A 17,345-nucleotide genomic window follows, 5' to 3' on the forward strand; every position below is an offset into this window, starting at 1 on the left:
GCTATGTTTAAATAAGACATATACAGCTCTTTCCCCACATATTCCTGCTCTTGGCCCTGCTTTTTGTGCTATCCTTGCTCAAACATCTTACTAGGGTATTCTCCAACTTCCCCCCTCAAAAATATTCTCAGTTTCTCAAGTGTTTAGTGCCTTTTACCACATTCTCCCCCGTCCTACTCCAGGAGGGGGCTGGAAACGCTGACAGAGCCATAACTACATAGTGATGACTGCAACTGATGGAGGAAACATCTCATGCAAATACACACAGGAGACACAACACTGACTGATTATTAACAGAAGTGGCCAACTGAGAAAAGAAATCTCAGTCCTTCCTAACTACAAAGTTTGTTAGTGAGTTCAATAATATAAACTGAAGTATTGTTCCATAACCATGAATTCCTGTTAAAATGCCTTACTCCGCTCAAGTTACTGCAACTTTACAACAGTAAGAGTGACTTCTAGCAATATTACAGACTACAGAAGTACTGTAGTCTGTAATGATCACAAAGAAACACTTATGAACACAAAGAAACACTTCAACTTAATTTGTATGAAGTTTGTTTCATTGTTTCAGAAGGACAATGAGTTTGAAAAGAGTTAAATTTTTTTAAAGTATTTAAAGGCTCAGAGCAAGAGAACTTTGTGAATTATATTTTCACATAGATACAAATTTAATTATTATATTAATTACATAAAAGACAGTCTAGCACCCACTACAAGGAAACACAAATAATTTAGCATTGATGGTTTTTGGAAAATCCGATGGCAAGTTGCTCAGTTTACAGCAGGACATTAAGAACAGCTCACAGTTGGCTCTATGTAAGTGAGAATATGATCTCAGAACCCAAGGTACAAGGTGTACAACAATGCCAAATGGCACTTCACAGAGATGATTTTGGATGTCTAGAACTTAACGGGTTGGTCTCAAATGTATCCTTGGCAAGACAGAGTTACCCCCACTCCTCCTGATTCTTCCCAGTACTGTTAGTTCAAAGGATACCTATTGATTCTGACAGAGCACACATCCAAGCTGCTTCCAGACTGGGATCAGCTCTGCACGTTCATGCAGCAATGCTTCAGATCTAATGATTCCTAATGCAATCAGTTGCATGGACATTATGATACCTAAATATTGGAGTTGAGCCTGAAAACAACACTGGGTGAGAGAACTGTACTATTATGTAAGGGAGTTTAGCTCTATATTACTTTAAATAAAGGAGAATGGACTACTTATGTCAAGAAACAAAACCAGATTACAGTAGCTTGTGGTTTGTCTCATACTGCCACCTACTGAAAAAAAGCAAGCTACTTCTCTACAAAACTTTTCTGTTTGTGATTCTTCACACTTCACCTCATAGCAAGATATGATTGTATTTCCTCAGTTGCAAAGAAATCTGCAAAACCTTCTACTCTTCCATTCTTACCATCACATAATGCTGGAAGTGTACAGCATGTACAAATATGAAGCCACTATTCATGAGACACTACTGCAGAACCCAAGTGCCAGGATATCACCCAAGGAGAAAGTTTAAGAGTGTTGTGAAGGTCTAAATAATTAAAGCTGATGGGTTGTATCAGTCAGCACAACATCTGTGCTCAGGGAATGATCACATGCTTATTCCCGTTCTGTCTGTGGAGCCTGTTTATTTATCCAAATCAAGCCTAAGATAATATAACAGAAAAATGTAAGAAATAGTGAAATGACAAACCAGTGAGGGTCATTAAACATTCTTTAGCACATTCCTCAAATTCAGTAATTTTGTAAGAGACAAACTGAATAAGCCATTGAAGAGCGTTTTACTTCCTACTTACCCCCTTCTCTGTTGCACAAATATCTGTATTTCCATAAAGCGTTCCAAGACCAATGACTTTGCCACCATTTGTCCGTATATCAATTTTATGGCTCTGAAAAAAGTTTAAAAAAAGTCATCACTTAGGATAACCATAATTAAAAAACAAGTTCTTGTTTTTCAAGTTGTACCACATTAACCGCCTTAGATGACAAATTTCCATTTTACTGTGAAGGTTTCTTCTCAAGTGATTGCCAAATGTGCTGTTTATTCCATAGAATCATAGAATTGTTTGGGTTGGGTGGAACTTTAAGATCAGCTCCTTCCAAACACCCTGCTGTGGGCAGGGACACCTTCCACTGGACCAGGTTGCTCAAAGCCCCATCCAACCTGGCCTTGAACACTTCCAGGGATGGAGCATCCACAGCTTCTCTGGGCAACCTGTTCTGGTGTCTCACCACCCTCACACTAAAGAATTCTTTTCTAATATCTGATCTAAATCTACACTTTTTCAGTTTGAGGCCATTCCCCCTTGTCCTGTCACTACATGCTCTCTATTTTCCCAGTGGAGTCAAACTCAAAACAAGTCACCTTTCCCCTTGATTTTCAATACAGGTGGGTGGCTGTAGTGGGTTTTTTTGTTGTTGTTTTTTTGTCGTTGTTTTTGTTTTAACTAGAAAAACACTCACTATCTGTTGAAAGAAGGAGCAGGGGAAGAAAGAGGGAACACAGTGTCTTCCACTGAACATGTGTGAGACGCCTGGAAATTCTTGTCATCACTAGCACAGTCACAGAGTCAGAAGTAATTGCTGAACATGGCAATAAAATTAAAGGGTCTCCCTGGTCTCTTTGTCACTGCTAAGCTGATGGACCGTGATAAGAAGCAGGAGAAAAAAATTAAAAAGAAGCAGCACCTCTTTCTCAATAAAGAATTTGTCAATAATTCATACTCCGAAGAAGACCTAGATCTCATAACTATATTTTGGAATTACTGCTGCTATCAGTTGACCTAGAGACTTGGAAGGGATAGGTGAACTGGACTTTAGCCAATTAAAACATAAAAAACCCCCACACCACTGAAAAAAAAAATCTCAATAAAGCAACCCTCAACAAATCTCATTGGCTGAGTAATGCCTACTACACCAAAACTGTCAGACAAAATCCACTAAAAAACCTCATATAGAATACTCATCTTTTCTGTTGAAGCATTAGCATCCATGATAAAGGAAAGTAGATATGAAATCTCTAGGTCTTTCGTAAAGACACCATAGAGTATACCAAAAATCAGCATGACTTTTGAAGTACGAGTTATATGACCAACTTCTTGCAGTCTGTAGCAATGACAAGAGAATTAGCAGTTGTGATGTTTGCTGGTGCTCTTGAGTAATCCCCTGAGGACCTCACTGCCATTGTCCAAGCTTGCTTGGCCCCGGCAGATGAACCTTAGGATTAAAGGGTGGGCTCAGTTCAGCACAGGCTGTGTCTCACCTAAAAAATCCATTGCGCAGGCTGGAAAGGTAAAAAGACCTTTCCCCAAATCTTCGTTCGCGAAGATGGGCCATTATTATATATATTCTGAGTAATCCCCACATGACCAGATTTTTTAATTTGAAGTCATTCATTGATCAACGATCTTTTGCTCTCTACTGTAAAGAAAGGGTCTCCTGCTTTGTTAGTCAATGAGGTTTGTGAACAGCATGACAGTGAAGCAATATTAAACAGTTTTAATTCATCCAGGAGAGGGCACTGTCACTTCAGTTTGCTCCGTAAAGCACATTCCCTAAAGGAGAATCAGGTCTTATGCTCCACTACAGCATCTAGTCTATAAGGTTTTTAGTAGTTTTGGAAAAATCGTAAAGGTTAATACTTCTGTTTCTTACTAATGATTCTGCTTCACTGACAATACAGACTATAATTCCTGAAGCTATAGTAGAAAAAATGAGTTGCAATCCCTTTACTAGAATTACAGTACTTCTTAAAAGCAAGATGAGACTAAAGCCTGGCTGTATGGCTAAGAGATATTGTAATTGAACAGCTGTTTACTCTTGCAAATATTTGTATGGTTGCAATTTTAATTCTAACCCTTCATCTCACTACTTCAGAGTCAATAAAACCCAAGAGTGGCAACATATCTTCTCAAGTACTGTTTGTTAAAGCCATCACAGTAACCAGAACAAAGACAAGCCATCACCACTCACAACCCAAAAGAATACTTAAGTTAAAAAAAACCCAAAGCCTTATAATTTAACAAACCTTTGTTTTAAAAAGACTTTCAGTTGAAATCTGCCATTCTTTCTTGATACTTTAAAACTCTAAAAGCCTTCTGGGACAGAGTCCTTCCTCTCACTTGAGGCTTAAGGGAGCGAAGAAGCTTCCTGTGGCCACCAACTCAGTGGAAACACAGAGGTACACACACAGAGGAAGAATCAATTTTTACATTTGCAGGTTTGCAAATCAAGCAAGGCTCAAAGCTGACAGAAAAAAAAAAAAGCAACACTAAGCTCATCTAAACTATAGGGAGACCATGGTGGTGCCGGTCACAAAAGCTTCAAACTGGTGACTTTGCAGCCTTCTTTTCAGTTCATTACAGAATATTGTTTCACTGTTATTTGAAGTCTCAAGAAAAGCAGAGCTGACTCAATTTTTAAAATTCAAGATTTTTTGCATCTCAGATTGTATTTGAGACAAGATTCCCAGGATATTAGTTAGCAGTCTTTCCTCAATATCCACTTTTTCCATGGCATCGTGAAAACTTCCTGATGTGACGGCAGGTTGTGATTACTGTTATTATTGCTGGTTAAAACCACCTCGTTTTCTCATATTATGTAGTTTCTCATGCACTGCTATTGTCATTATTATACAGAGTAATTTTTAACCAAACCTTTAGACAGGCAACACATAGTTGATAACTTTTTGTTAGATTTCGTTACCTTCATATGACTAATATGGCCAATTACATAGAATCTGAAAGATACGGGTTGTCTGTAGTTCACTGAAGGTGGAGTAAACCCAGCTCTGTTGTATATTAAATCTCCACCTAGGTTCAGTTTCCCCCACGTGCATTATAAAATCATCTCTTACCATAGTAGAGAAAAAATGTTGATTTTTCCTATCTCAAAAAAAACCCCAAACTTAAACTTTGAAATTGCCATATTTGAAATGCCCTTCTTTTGAATTTATGTCAATTCCTGCAGGTAAAATTCCAAATCTTCAAGTCAATTTGATTCCAAGTAGCACCTAAATCAGATAAACTGTGATTAGTTTTACAAAAGCTTATGTCAGCAACATTGAAGTCTTAACCTTGAAGAACAACTAAGTCATGACTCTGATATATACAGTATTTATCAAATATATTTCAGTCAGGTATTTTAGACACGTAAAGTGTAACTCCTGATAGAAAATTACCCTAAAGGGTTTGTCAATAGCACTGATATATCAATTATAAAAAAAAAAATCCACAGAAAAAAGGAGCAACATGCTGCAAAGTCTTGATTGAGCAGGCATAACTATTAATCTTATAGACAGGAAATCTCAGTCTATCTTTTTTCTTTGAGGGGTGGGGTGGACAGAGATCAGGCTTACTGCTGTCACTGTGCTGTCTTTGGCTATCACACATACATGGACTTTGTGTCATAATTGCATGCAATAATTAAAGGTGAGGTGCCACACACACAGTAATACGAGTGTTACAATGAGAAATATCAGAGTACTTCTCATCTCCAAAACTGGTATTTAGATTTTTATACTATATTCCACTACACAACCCCCTTTCAAACACAATCTGAGAGGGGGAGGGTTCTCCGTACCTTTATTGACTGCAAGACACTAGTCCCCTTCTCCGTTTCTATTTTGCAGTTATCACATTCTATTTTCTTAATCTTCACGCAGCCAGTCCCTGATGTTTTGATATCCAAATCTAGAATTAAAAGAGTTTTATTAGCAACAGAATGAGTAAAGTCAGATCTCTTTATCGCAGTGTTTGATCACTTTATACAGTAACTATATGGAGTAGGGGAAAAAAGCAGCTTCCTTCTTACTTTAGAACCTTCTTGCAAAGTTTGACCATGCACTTTCAATTGCATGACTAGTTACTATCAACAATTGACACCAAAAGTTCAGTGAGCTTGGGTACAATCCCTCCAGTTTCAGGAGAGAACATTGAGGCAGCAGAGTGACTATAAGCTCTGGCAAGGAATCAGTAGGGTGTGGTCCCTTAGTGAAGTTTTATCTTTTTTCTTTTTCAACTCCACCTCCATCTCACAGCTACCCTAGTCACCAGTTCTATTAGAAATTCTCCTGAGACATTTGGGCACCCTGACATGGGTTTTTGGGGTGGAAGATTGGCAGGCTGTCTAAGATCACACATAGAGTAATAAGGTTCAACAGCACTAATACATAGGCCTTGCTTAGGCCTGGGCTGCTCAACTAGCCAGTGGCACAACCCAAAACCAGGTATAGAAACATTTGCATGTATCATTCTTCCCCAGCCTTCTGAAAGCTGACTTACTCCTCTGGCATGTTTGCCTCTCGTCTGAATCACCTCACCTTGTTACTGTTCATGCTCCCACAAAGAAAAATCACTAGGTCTTGTGATTTGTTAGCAGCAAAAGCATTTTTTTTTTTGCTACTTGAGCTCACCCTCAAGTCTAAGTTACTGCACAGAAGCATAACAACGTTAGGTCTGGGGATTCTGACTATATTGATAATCATTTAGATTAATGATCACCATAAAGACTGGCAAAAGGTAAAGGCAGAAGTGGAAAAAAAAAGTGGGTTTCTTCTTCTAAGGATAGAACACAGAAAGAAGAAAAAGAAGACAGGAATCAGAAGTGTTTGCTGCAGGATCCGTAACTGAAAAACTGAAAAACTAAGAGAGAGAGTGAGCCCCACTACTCTCTAAAAAAAGAAACCTTTACTTAAGCACATGTGGGAGTCTTTCCTTCACCTCCACTGCCCATGAAGAATCAGAGTATGCATAACCAGCTTTGCCCCAATGAGATTCCCAAGTCAGACCTGTGACCCAGTAGAGCCTGAAGATCAATACTGTCACACCACAACTCAGGACAGGTGCTGGAATCATGCTGACAGTAAGCTTGAAGACCATGAAGCTGAGAGACCGGGAGCTCCAATTAACAACAAATAAAAGTTCTGCCACCTGACAAACCAGGAGAACCCAAGGGGGAGAGCTAAAACACAACATCTTTGCTGCAAGTGTGCAACCTTATCGCCTCAGCAAACAAAGCAGTTAAATTTAGTGAAGGATGTAGACTGTGTTCACAAGTAACAATTCCCTAAGAAAGAAGGTTACAAGAGGTGGACTGGATAACTCTCAGATGTTGCTTTATTTGCAGATACTATTTTCTTAGCCTCTTCACAGAAGACTTCCAAGAAAAAGATACTGCAACCAAGACTGTAGTCAAACTACATTTCTTTAAGTAAACTCTACGATACACTTTGAGGCATGTAAAAGTACAAAATTGGGCAAAGTGGACTGTGGGCTATCATCAGAGGCTCAAGGGCCACCTCTACAAGGTTTTATGTTGGTAAAGCCTAAACAGTTTCCTTAGACTAAAAATATCTGAGTGATATCTGAGCTATTTCAATTTGATCAATGCTGATCTACAGGTTCTGAAGGTTAGCCAAAACTTTTACATAAGGTTTTACTTCTCAGGGAGCAGTTGGATTGTTTAAACACAGTTCCCAGAGAGACACAAACAGAAGCACTCTCCAAATATCTACATTTGAAACAGTATGTCCCTGCACAGCAAAAACCTGGAGAGCTCAAAAAGAAAGCAATGTTATTTTTGAAATACAAGCTGTCTTGCCCAAAACTGCTCAATTCCCCCACTGGAGAACTGCGTAGTTCTTCAGATCTACAACCAAGAATTCTATTATTTTGCTTTCTGAGAAGAGATTCCCAAAAGCGCGTTTGCTTGTGCAAATCTTTGAAGTCAATCAGCTCGATACTCTCTTGCCCTTATTGGTTCTGTCAAAAAGGGTAAAGGGGTGAGGAAAAGGCTTGGGAGCAGTCAGTTTAGCCATGATACAAACTTGTTTAGACTTTTACAAGAATAAGTTTTTATTAAACTCCTGATCCTGTAGTACATATTATGGCCATAATTTGAAAGGTAGGTTAGTAGTGTAATCCTGGCTGTATCAAACATGGGTGCTAAAGGAAGACACAGAAGTCTGGAAATTCATGAGCATGCTGTTAAGGAACACCAGGGATTTCTGAAAATATACTTTGATCCTCTGCAGAGTCACACCACTTTGCTAGCCTTGATATAGCAAAAATGAGTGGACAAGGAATTGAGTCCCCCTGTCTCATGGATTTCCTCAAGAAGTGACAGACATCTCCAAAAAGAAGCAGGCTAAAAGCTGGATAATATTGTCAATGAAATTTTAACAAGGAACAGAATACAATCTGTTTCAGTGCAAAAACTGCAGAAATAGCCAGTTTGATTCCTCCTTAGCAAAGACAAGGACTGAAGCCAACTTTAGCCACACAAACCTCAAAGAATGCATAGAAAGCTATAATATTTGAAATAGACTGAAAAATTATTCTCAAGTGACTCAGCAGCCCTAGACTACTAGAACAATCTCAAATTATGGTTATACAAGACCTCAGTTGAGTTTACTTCTGAGTACTTAGCCAACATACATTAATCAGAAATCAAAGATCTTCAGGTTTAATTAGCACATGCAGTTCAATATGCCAAGAAACAGGGTTCTCACTATGTGCTCCAAACGTACAGCCATATGTCTACACTGTTCCTGGAATAAACAGATAACATATATATGAGGCCCGAAGGAAAATAAACTAGATTAGACAGGAATTCATTGACATCTAGCATCTATGAAGGTTAAACAAATCAGAGGATTATCAGATCATGTATGATATTGAAACACTATACAGTGCTTAAAACTAGACACTAAAACAGAAATAGAGGATCTGTTAGTATTTGCCCTACTAAGCTGCTTGCAAGTTGCCTTTGGTTTAAAATGCATACTTAAGTTCAGCATCTAGCATCTTCCACACATGCTCTTCAGGCTCTAAGGAGTTTTAGATGACTTAGAGCTTCCTGGATAAGCTCCAGCCTAAATCGCGAAAGCTGTTACGAAATGCCTTAAATTCCAAAATGAAGAAAGAAGTTAGAACACTGTAAAGACATTCACATCAACTTCTCAGCTTCTTACAGGTAAGTCACAGAAAGAGTTCAGACAAAAAGGTCTAAGCAGAGCAGAGTTAACATCCTCCTCACGCATTCAAGGCAGACAGAGAAAAGCCAAAGTCTTGGTAGAGCAACAACCGTTCCTTTCTGGTTTGAGATGTGTTTTGACAAGGGATAAGATCTTTTGCTTATGCAATGATATTTAATGGATAATTCTTTTCTAAATAAACAAGAGGAGCAACTCAAGCACAAGTTAGAGGTGAAAGGACACAAAGTAGAACCTCACTGGCAAGCAGCAATTCTACTTCACTGAGTAAAAAAAAACAACTTTACATTTTAGGAAAGATATCCCTAGATATGCTTGGATAACAGCATGAACAGACAATACTAATATCATGCTAATTATGGGGTGACAAACAGCAACTCGTGGAAGGGCATTATAATCCACAGACTGTCCAGGGAACCTGAACTGCATGAGTTTACCACAAATCCAAGTGGAACAGCTTAGAAACCTACAAATTAAAAAAAACTGTTTCAAGACCATAAGACGGCCTGCAGTGTTGGCTGGCATTCAGAATACAGTAAGAATCTCAAAGACAGGACAAAAGCTAAAATATTTTCTTCCATCAATTAGGATTCATTATTGAGACCTTTAGGAAGGTTTCCCACAGTGAAACTCTTTATGAAGCCTGAGATTCTCCAGATATTAACACAGTGAATTCTATTCCTCAGGATAGAATTGACTAGTAATAGTCACTCAGAGATCCTGGAGAAACTGAAATGTTAAATGATAAACAGCTACAGTGGGCAGACACATCTGGTACCAGAGAACTGAAGGGTAAAAAATGGGAGAGCAGGTTTGTTTGATTCTCAGTAATTCTGGGATGGACTCTATGAATGTACTACAAACAAGCCAAAGCAATCTTTGCATTTGCCAAGCAGAGGATGAAAAGGGGGGAAAAAAACAAACTAGGATTGTAACTGAAAATTATTAGTGAAGAGTCAAAACCATGAATCCTTGCAGAAGAGAGTCCTGCTACAGTTCAGTGACAGAGTCAATGAATATAGAGGTAAGAGCTGATCTCTTTAAGAGAATGAACTTGGATTTTCAGATGTCTTTAACCATATCCTTAGTTCTGTATTGTCTTTTAGCTATAAGCTATGCACCACCTTCAACACTACAACAATTTGGAAATTAGCACAAATAGCAAGGTTGAAAAATTTTATCAGTGACACCAAATTATTGAGACTAGTTAAAAACTCACTGATGAACTGCAGAAAGACCTTGGAATACCATCTACTCAAAGGATAAAATAGCAGGAAATTGAATTGTGGGACAGTGGCAAGCGGCAGGGAGTTTAGCAGGAAGTTTTCACTCAAACTGTTTACATGTGTGCAGGGACACCCGGAAGAGAGATCCATTGAGTGGCTGAGTTGTATCAGGCTCTGAAAATCCTGTGATGAAAACAGTTGACAGCTAAGAGAACATTTAGATGAAATATCATTTATGTTTGTTCTGCTCTTAGTCTTCCCTGAGCATCTGTTTCTGACTGCTACCAGAGAAAGGACAGTGGGCAGCTGGACTTGTGGTACAAATCAGTACAGCCATTCTAACACACTGAGGGCAGGAAGGGTGAGATGCCCCTGATTTTATTGACAAAATATCTGTGTCCATATTAGTTGCTAGGAAACAAAACAGACCATATGTTTCGATAAACATATTTAAGAAACACCCCTTCAGTTACAAACAGTGTTAAAAAAAAGTAAATTATAGGGATGAGTATGGATGGAAAATGTGAGAATGATGTTATGTCAAACCCATGGCACTTCTCCAGTTTGAATTATATACAGTTCAGGGCCTTCTAAAAGAAAACAAGGGGAAAAAAGGACATTCAGAATTTTCCCTAAGATACAGGGGGGGAAAAGTAAGATAAGATAAAAAGTGCCAAATGTCTTTGCTGTATCATGTTCTACAAAAGTCAGATGACACAGAGTTTGCGATCTGATGACTGCTTTAAACTTTGTAGCTCAAGTGGGGCATTTTGTTTGTTTGAGGGGTTTTTTTGGCACCTGTTTTGCCTAAAATACATTTTGGGTTATGAGTTCATTATTTATTTAAAAAAAAAGTTGTGCTGATGGTGAGGAAATAGCTGCAACGCTGTTGTATCTTAGATTTACAAAGGCACCCTAGATTAAATAGGATTAAATCTGACTTTTAACAGGTATGGGCACAATCCGCAGAGCTCTGGTTTAGCTTTGAGCACTTCTACTTGCACAAATCCATAGGAAATAAATGGGAACAGCCCTTGGAATGCAGGCGTGCACAGCACATGCTGAGGATGCTGCCCCAGAGCCGAGGTTACGCCTTTTCTGGAGCAGCAGGTGCCAGAGCAAAACCAGTGTGCTGTAACTACCACTCACCAGCGGGAGCTTCAGCGCTAACTACTGCTGACAAAGAGGTCCGCAAATCGAAAACAACCAAAACATATATCCAAACACCCACGGAGTCAATAAACAGAAAACCCAGGGCGTTCTTAACGCCCTAATTCGCGGGGGCACGATGCCATTCCCGCACACCGGCTCCCAGCCGCAGCAGCGCCCGCCCAGCCCCCGGTGAGAACCCCACCCAGGGGCTCCTGCGCACCCACCGAACTTCACCGGCGTCCGCACCTCCACGGCGGCCTTGCTGTCCACGCCGTCCGCCACGATCGCCACCTGCCCCAGCGCCTCGTCGTGCTCCACCCGCACGGGGTCCCGCTCCCGCCCGCGGGGCTCGGGGCTCCCGCCGCTCACGGCCACCAGCACACGGTCCGCGCCCGGCCAGCGCTGCGGGTCCAGCGGGCGGACGCTCACCTGGCACGGCAGCCGCACCCGCAGGCGCCCCCGCGGGCTCACGGGCAGCGCCCACTCCCGCGGCGCGGGCGGGCCGGGGCCGCTACGCCCGCGGCTGGGGGGGACGGGCGGCGCCCACCGCCCGCCCGCCGCCCGCACGGCCAGAGCCGCCCAGCGCGGGGCAAGCGCCCTCATTGCCGCCGGCAGGGCAGGAGCCGTCGGGAGCCGCGGTAGGAGCGCGAGGAGTGCCCGGGACGGACAGGACGGAGCCGCTCCCCGGGAACGGCCGTGACCCCCGCCCGGTCACGTGACGCGGCTGCACGCGGGGAGCGGCCCCGGCGCGGACGGTAAATAGGCGGTGGCCGCGCCGCGGGGGCTGCTGGGAGCTGTAGTTCTGCAGCGCGCGGGGAGAACGACGGCCGCACCCGCGGGCCTATCGGCGAACGGGGAGGGTGGGGCATCGCCGAGAGTCTGCTGCGATTGGGCGGCGGGGAAGGACGCCGGAGCCAATGAGGAGCGGGGGCGGGCGGGAGGCTGTGGCCCGGTTGCCACAGCGACGGGGACGCCGCTCTGGCCGGGGGGACCAGGAGGGGCCCCGCGGGGCCGGAGCGGGATCGGAATTGGAATCGGGGCCGGGGCTGGGAGAAAGAAAGTCGCCGCTCCGACGTTGAGGCGGGAAGCGAATCCAGCGGCGCCGCCTCAGCCCTGTTTGAGGAGTTCCTTAGTGCGACCCCCTGCGCGGGGCCCGGGGCTGTGCCCTGTGTCGTGCGTGAGGACACGAGGTACCCCGGGGCGTGAGGGCCTTCTCCACGGTGCCTCAGGCTGGAATTGGCGCTGCCAAACGTTGGTTTCCAGTGGGATAACCGTGGTGGTTGGGTTTCAGCCCTCTCGGCTCCCTGGCTCGGCAGCCTCTGCGCCGCGGGATTTGACAGCGGCGAGGAGGAGGCAGGATAAGAGGGATGGGACCGGGGGAGGCGGCAGGGCTGTGGGTCGCAGCCTGGCAGAGAGGCTACCTATGTTAAAATATCCTCGGTCAAAGAGTGAAGAAGCAGTTTGTCAGCTCTGCTGGAAAACCAGGGATTCTTTTTTTCCAAGGTGGTAGTGCGAAGCTCCAGAATCACTCTCTGTCAGTAAGTTTTGATTAACGTGTTATTTATTGTGACTGCTTTTTAGCAGTTCTAAAGCAAGGCAGATAAATATTTTCCTGAGCTCTGTACAGATAGGCCATGAGAAAATTGTCCTTACAGGGTTTACAAACAAGCGGAGAATCATTTAATTCAGTTTAAAGGACTTTTTTGGAGTTCGTAGCCCCCATTATCATTGTATAACAATTAAAAATAAGTGAGGTGGGGCAAGTGAGCAATAGATAATGGGGACTGCATTCATATCATAGGTGTAGTTTACTGCCAATAACAGAAGTGAAATATGCACAGTAAGCTGCATTGTCTTAGCAGCATTGCAACACAAGAAATAATGAAGTCTAGGTGTTTTACTTAATTATTGCCTCCCTTTTGCACTCCATGCATTGTTTTTCTTCTTTTTCATAAGTGATCATGCAAACATGATACCTGCTTGTCAAACACTTCAATGTCATTAGCCTTATTTCGATTTCTATCACTGTTTGCCGTTGGTTATTTATGAGCCTAAAATGACATCTCAGTGCCATGTCAAAAGGAAAGAATATGGCCCTGGCTTTTTGGTCCATTGGTAATTATTACTGTGGAAAGTTTAATAATGATCCATATTTGTCAATAAAGCCCTTCAAGTTAAGTTATTTCATTGGTTTACATCGTTCAATCTCAAAAAAATTATTAGATGAAACACAAAAGGAACCAGCCTGCCTTATGATAGTTTAGTACAGAAAAATAGAATTCTAGAAAGTCAAAAATGCATTGAGAAATATCTTGGGACATGATGGAGGATGGAAGTTACTTTTTTCAAGTCTTCAGAAATAGTTGATTTTGAGGGGAAAAAAATACTACAGAATTCTCACTCTTAAGACTAAATACCAAATTTGAATGTTAGGTGGTTTGTCAGGGAAACTGTTACAGACAAGGAGTCTGATGCAATGTGCAGGGATTCCACTAGATGACAGCCACCTCAGCAACTGACTCTGTAGTCCGACTGTTCCAAGGGAATTCGGTCTCTAGTTAGGTCGGGTTTAACCACTGCCCCCCTTTCTCCCTGGGCCAGTGCTGCTGTTCCTTGTCCCTGGCTCCTACCTCCTCTTAAACGACAGTGCTGCTTTGCCGTGGCCCCCTCCTCCTCCGGGGTCTTGGTACTTGATGGTGCTCGTGTAGGCAGAGATTTATCAGTATCTGCAACCCACAGTAACCTGTGCTCTGCATCATCTTTAATGCTGTCGGGTTTTGTGTAGTTGAGAACTTTGTTCAAGAAACCATTCCAAGACACTTCAGCTATGTTTGTATTTCACTGTTAATGTTGAGCTTTCTCATTAGATACAGTCTAAGCATATTTATATGACTAAAAATGAGAAGAAATCAGATAAAAAATATTTGCTGGGAAGAAGTTCTTTCTCCATACATATGAAACCTCATGTTTTTAATGTTTTACTTATCTCGTCTATTTTTTTGCCATATTGATTCAGTTTAACTTTCATGCTCTTGTTTGGATCAGCTGGTATAGCATGTAGCAGACTCTAACAGTACAATGAGATTTATTTTCTTCTTCAATTTTCTGACTTGTCATTTGCAGGAAAAGAAAGCTATATCAAATTTACAAGTGAAGATGTAATTAGAGTTCCACTTTAGAGATACCTGCATGATTCCTTAGCAAGTTACAATGCTTATTTGCCATTTTGCCAGATATTAGTGCTGTAGTAAGTCAAAAAATAGTCAGTATTTCATGCAAAAGGTAAAAAAGCCCTAGAAGTTATAAAGTGATATAAAATAGGTTTTGAGCCAAAGCAAAGAGGTGCTTTTAGGTGAAGATGAGAGAGAGATTTCAAGGGAGGAGGAGTTAAATAAAAAGGATCTATGAGGGAGGCTGTAGAAGGAATACCTTTTTCTAACTTTTGTATTTGTCACTAATCACAGAATAATCACAGACTGCTGCAGGTACCCAGGGGGTGTAAACTTAGTCTGCCTGGTCAGGATGGAGTTTACCCATTTGTTATAATTGTATTGAAGAATTAATGTGACTTCACTTCCTAGGAAGATAGGGCCACCTTTATTGGTATTTTGTATTTTTTAGTGGTGTTTTTCTAAACTGTTTCCTTGAACCTTTTTAGTTCTCAAGGCATGCCTAGGGTTCAGTGGGTAGAGAAAGTGTATTTTTTTTGTTTTTCCCTCTGTACTTAAGCATTACAGAGCACACAGTGGTTTGGATTTCAGGGATTTTTTGTTTGTTACGCTCCCAGAATCTTTCTGAGGAAATTAAGTTCCTCATGGAAGCCATGCTAAATGGGAAGTGGCAAATCTTACCATTCAGATTCTCCTCGTCTTAGCCATATCTAATTAGAACTACAGCAGATAGTCTGTGTGTGGCTCAGGGTGATTCCAACACACATAGCAGAGACTTGAAAACAAGGGTGGTACACGGTGGAACTTTTACAAAAATTAAGCAGTTCAGGTACACAGTGTGCTCTCACTTCCCCAAAGTAGTTGTCTGTGAGGTTGTACAGTCTGATCAAACAATCCATTCTAATTTACATATGTATTACCATGTCCTATCGTACATGATGTGACTTTAATTTTAATTATAATTTAATGTTGGCATGGCTTTGTCATTTAAAGACACATCCCTTCATGCTGAAGCACAGGCTCTGCCCAGTGAAAACAGAAGATCTGCTGCTTTAACTTTTGGAAAAAAGCATTAGAATATAAAATTTTAGGGGATGAAAAGAAGATCACTGTGTGATTGAATAAATCTATGCTACTTCTATGTTATTAATATTATCTGTCGGTCTCATCTCTTCCCTTCTCCTTGAAGAGGATATGGTAGAACTGGAAAAATTTTGGAGAAGGATGATAAGGACATGGAAGGCAGAGAAGGGCTTTCATGCCAGTGACAGCAGGTAGATTGACTGCTTCAGCCTAAAAAAGGATTGCCAAATGAAGATACAACATTAGAAATAAACTTAGTGGCATAGAAAATTGCGATTATTCAGTGGCTCATCCAGTAAAAGAACTAGGAGCCATCAAGGAGCCATATTCAGAAGCAACAAGAAGCACTGGTTACTCATGTCATACAGAGGTAAAATCAAAATCTCCCTTCCACCGGATTTTACCAATAACTGAAAATTTGCATGAGTTCAAGGAGAAAGGAGATGGGTTCAGGGAAGCATCACCACACCATGACTGGTGGATACTTCTGTCCCACCCCAGGCATCCAGTGTTGGCTGGAATCTCTCGGCAGAGCTGGATCAACGTCTGGTCTGATATCACTGTTCTTATGTTCCAACTGCATTACATAATTTCTCTAACTAATGTGAAATGCTACGTCAATTGTCTTTCAGAGTAACTTTTATTTTTCAAGATTTATGTGCAAAAGGAGGTAGCACGAAGATGTACATAAATATCCTGAGGTTTAGATTGGATATTATGAAAAATTTCTTCACTGAAATTGGAACAGAATTCCCAGGGAAGTGGTTCAGACACTGCCCCTGGAGGCATTTAAATTATATGTAGGTGTGCCACTTAAAGACATGGTTTAGTGGTGGACTTGGTAGTGCAGGGTTAACAGTTGGACTCAATGATCATAAGGATCTTTTCCAAACTAAATGATTCTATGCTTCTAATTCTACAAATGCAAGGGATTAAAATAAAGTTTAAAGAGGTTCATCAGTGACTTGAAATGTACTTCCCTCAACAGAGGCTTTTACAAATTTTGTGTCTTCTAAATTAGTCTAGTTGATGCATTCATACATGGAACTGCATCTCTTATTACTCAGAATCAAATTTTACTACTTTTGCATCTGTCACTCTGGAGGCAATGCAGCAAAAAGTCACCTACCTGGATTCTGCAATGACTTGTGTATGGACATTGCTGTTTGCTTAAGGAAAGATGCTGAAACTAGTTTGGGCAATCCAGGTTCAGACTTTTATTATTATTATTGCTGTCCTGAAGCTGTTTCACAAGACAATTCTCAGCCTGACTTGACCCAGGTTCCAAAACAGACTTGTAATTCCTGTTCTCTGCAATTCTGTGTCTTGGATCAAGGTTGTGATATTATTTGCAGTTCTGCAGTTTGAAAACATCCATATTTGTTGAACTAATCTGTAAAGTTGGAAATCATGGCAACTTTCATTTCCATTTCCATTAGACAGTTTATTTATTAGATACTGCAAATGTACACATTTTCCACTTTGCTTTTTGAACTTTATATATCTGATTTTGTATAAGCTGAATTTTAAATTTAATTATGTACCAGGTAATGGAAGAATGCTAAACTTATTTTAATATCCAATAAACATATATATGTTTTGTTACAGTCTGTTCCCTCTTACAACAGAGTGGAGACAAGGGCTTGTTGCACTAGCTAAGGCTGTCTAATGATTTTTCTCTGTCTCAGCTGTCTATAGTTGTGTCT

At 41.2% G+C, this 17,345-nt stretch overlaps 2 protein-coding genes across 6 annotated transcripts in view; one reads left to right on the forward strand and one right to left on the reverse strand.

Moving 5' to 3' along the window:
- Positions 1–12,109, reverse strand: part of FAM185A (family with sequence similarity 185 member A) — a 40,553-nt gene extending 28,444 nt beyond the window's left edge. Inside the window, exons 1-3 of the mRNA XM_027679424.1 lie at positions 11,611–12,109; positions 5,597–5,706; positions 1,813–1,905 (exon numbers count right to left, since the gene is read on the reverse strand). Coding sequence (XP_027535225.1) covers positions 1,813–1,905; positions 5,597–5,706; positions 11,611–11,989 — 582 coding nt within the window. The 5' untranslated portion in view covers positions 11,990–12,109. The remainder of the gene's footprint in view (positions 1–1,812; positions 1,906–5,596; positions 5,707–11,610) is intronic.
- An 11-nt stretch (positions 12,110–12,120) lies between these two features.
- Positions 12,121–17,345, forward strand: part of CCDC146 (coiled-coil domain containing 146) — a 69,836-nt gene continuing 64,611 nt past the window's right edge. For 2 of the 5 annotated variants that reach the window (XM_027679406.1, XM_027679413.1), the window contains exon 1: positions 15,739–15,830. In XM_027679406.1, coding sequence (XP_027535207.1) covers positions 15,815–15,830 — 16 coding nt within the window. In that variant the 5' untranslated portion in view covers positions 15,739–15,814. Of the gene's footprint in view, positions 12,142–12,602; positions 12,740–12,903; positions 12,925–15,738; positions 15,831–17,345 lie in introns of those variants that run through there. The other 3 variants (XM_027679409.1, XM_027679408.1, XM_027679410.1) reach the window with 3 other exon arrangements.

The sequence above is a fragment of the Neopelma chrysocephalum genome, unplaced genomic scaffold (assembly GCF_003984885.1).
Source record: "Neopelma chrysocephalum unplaced genomic scaffold, ASM398488v2 Primary Assembly neopelma1_45, whole genome shotgun sequence".
In the NCBI taxonomy this organism is placed as follows: Eukaryota; Metazoa; Chordata; class Aves; order Passeriformes; family Pipridae; genus Neopelma; species Neopelma chrysocephalum.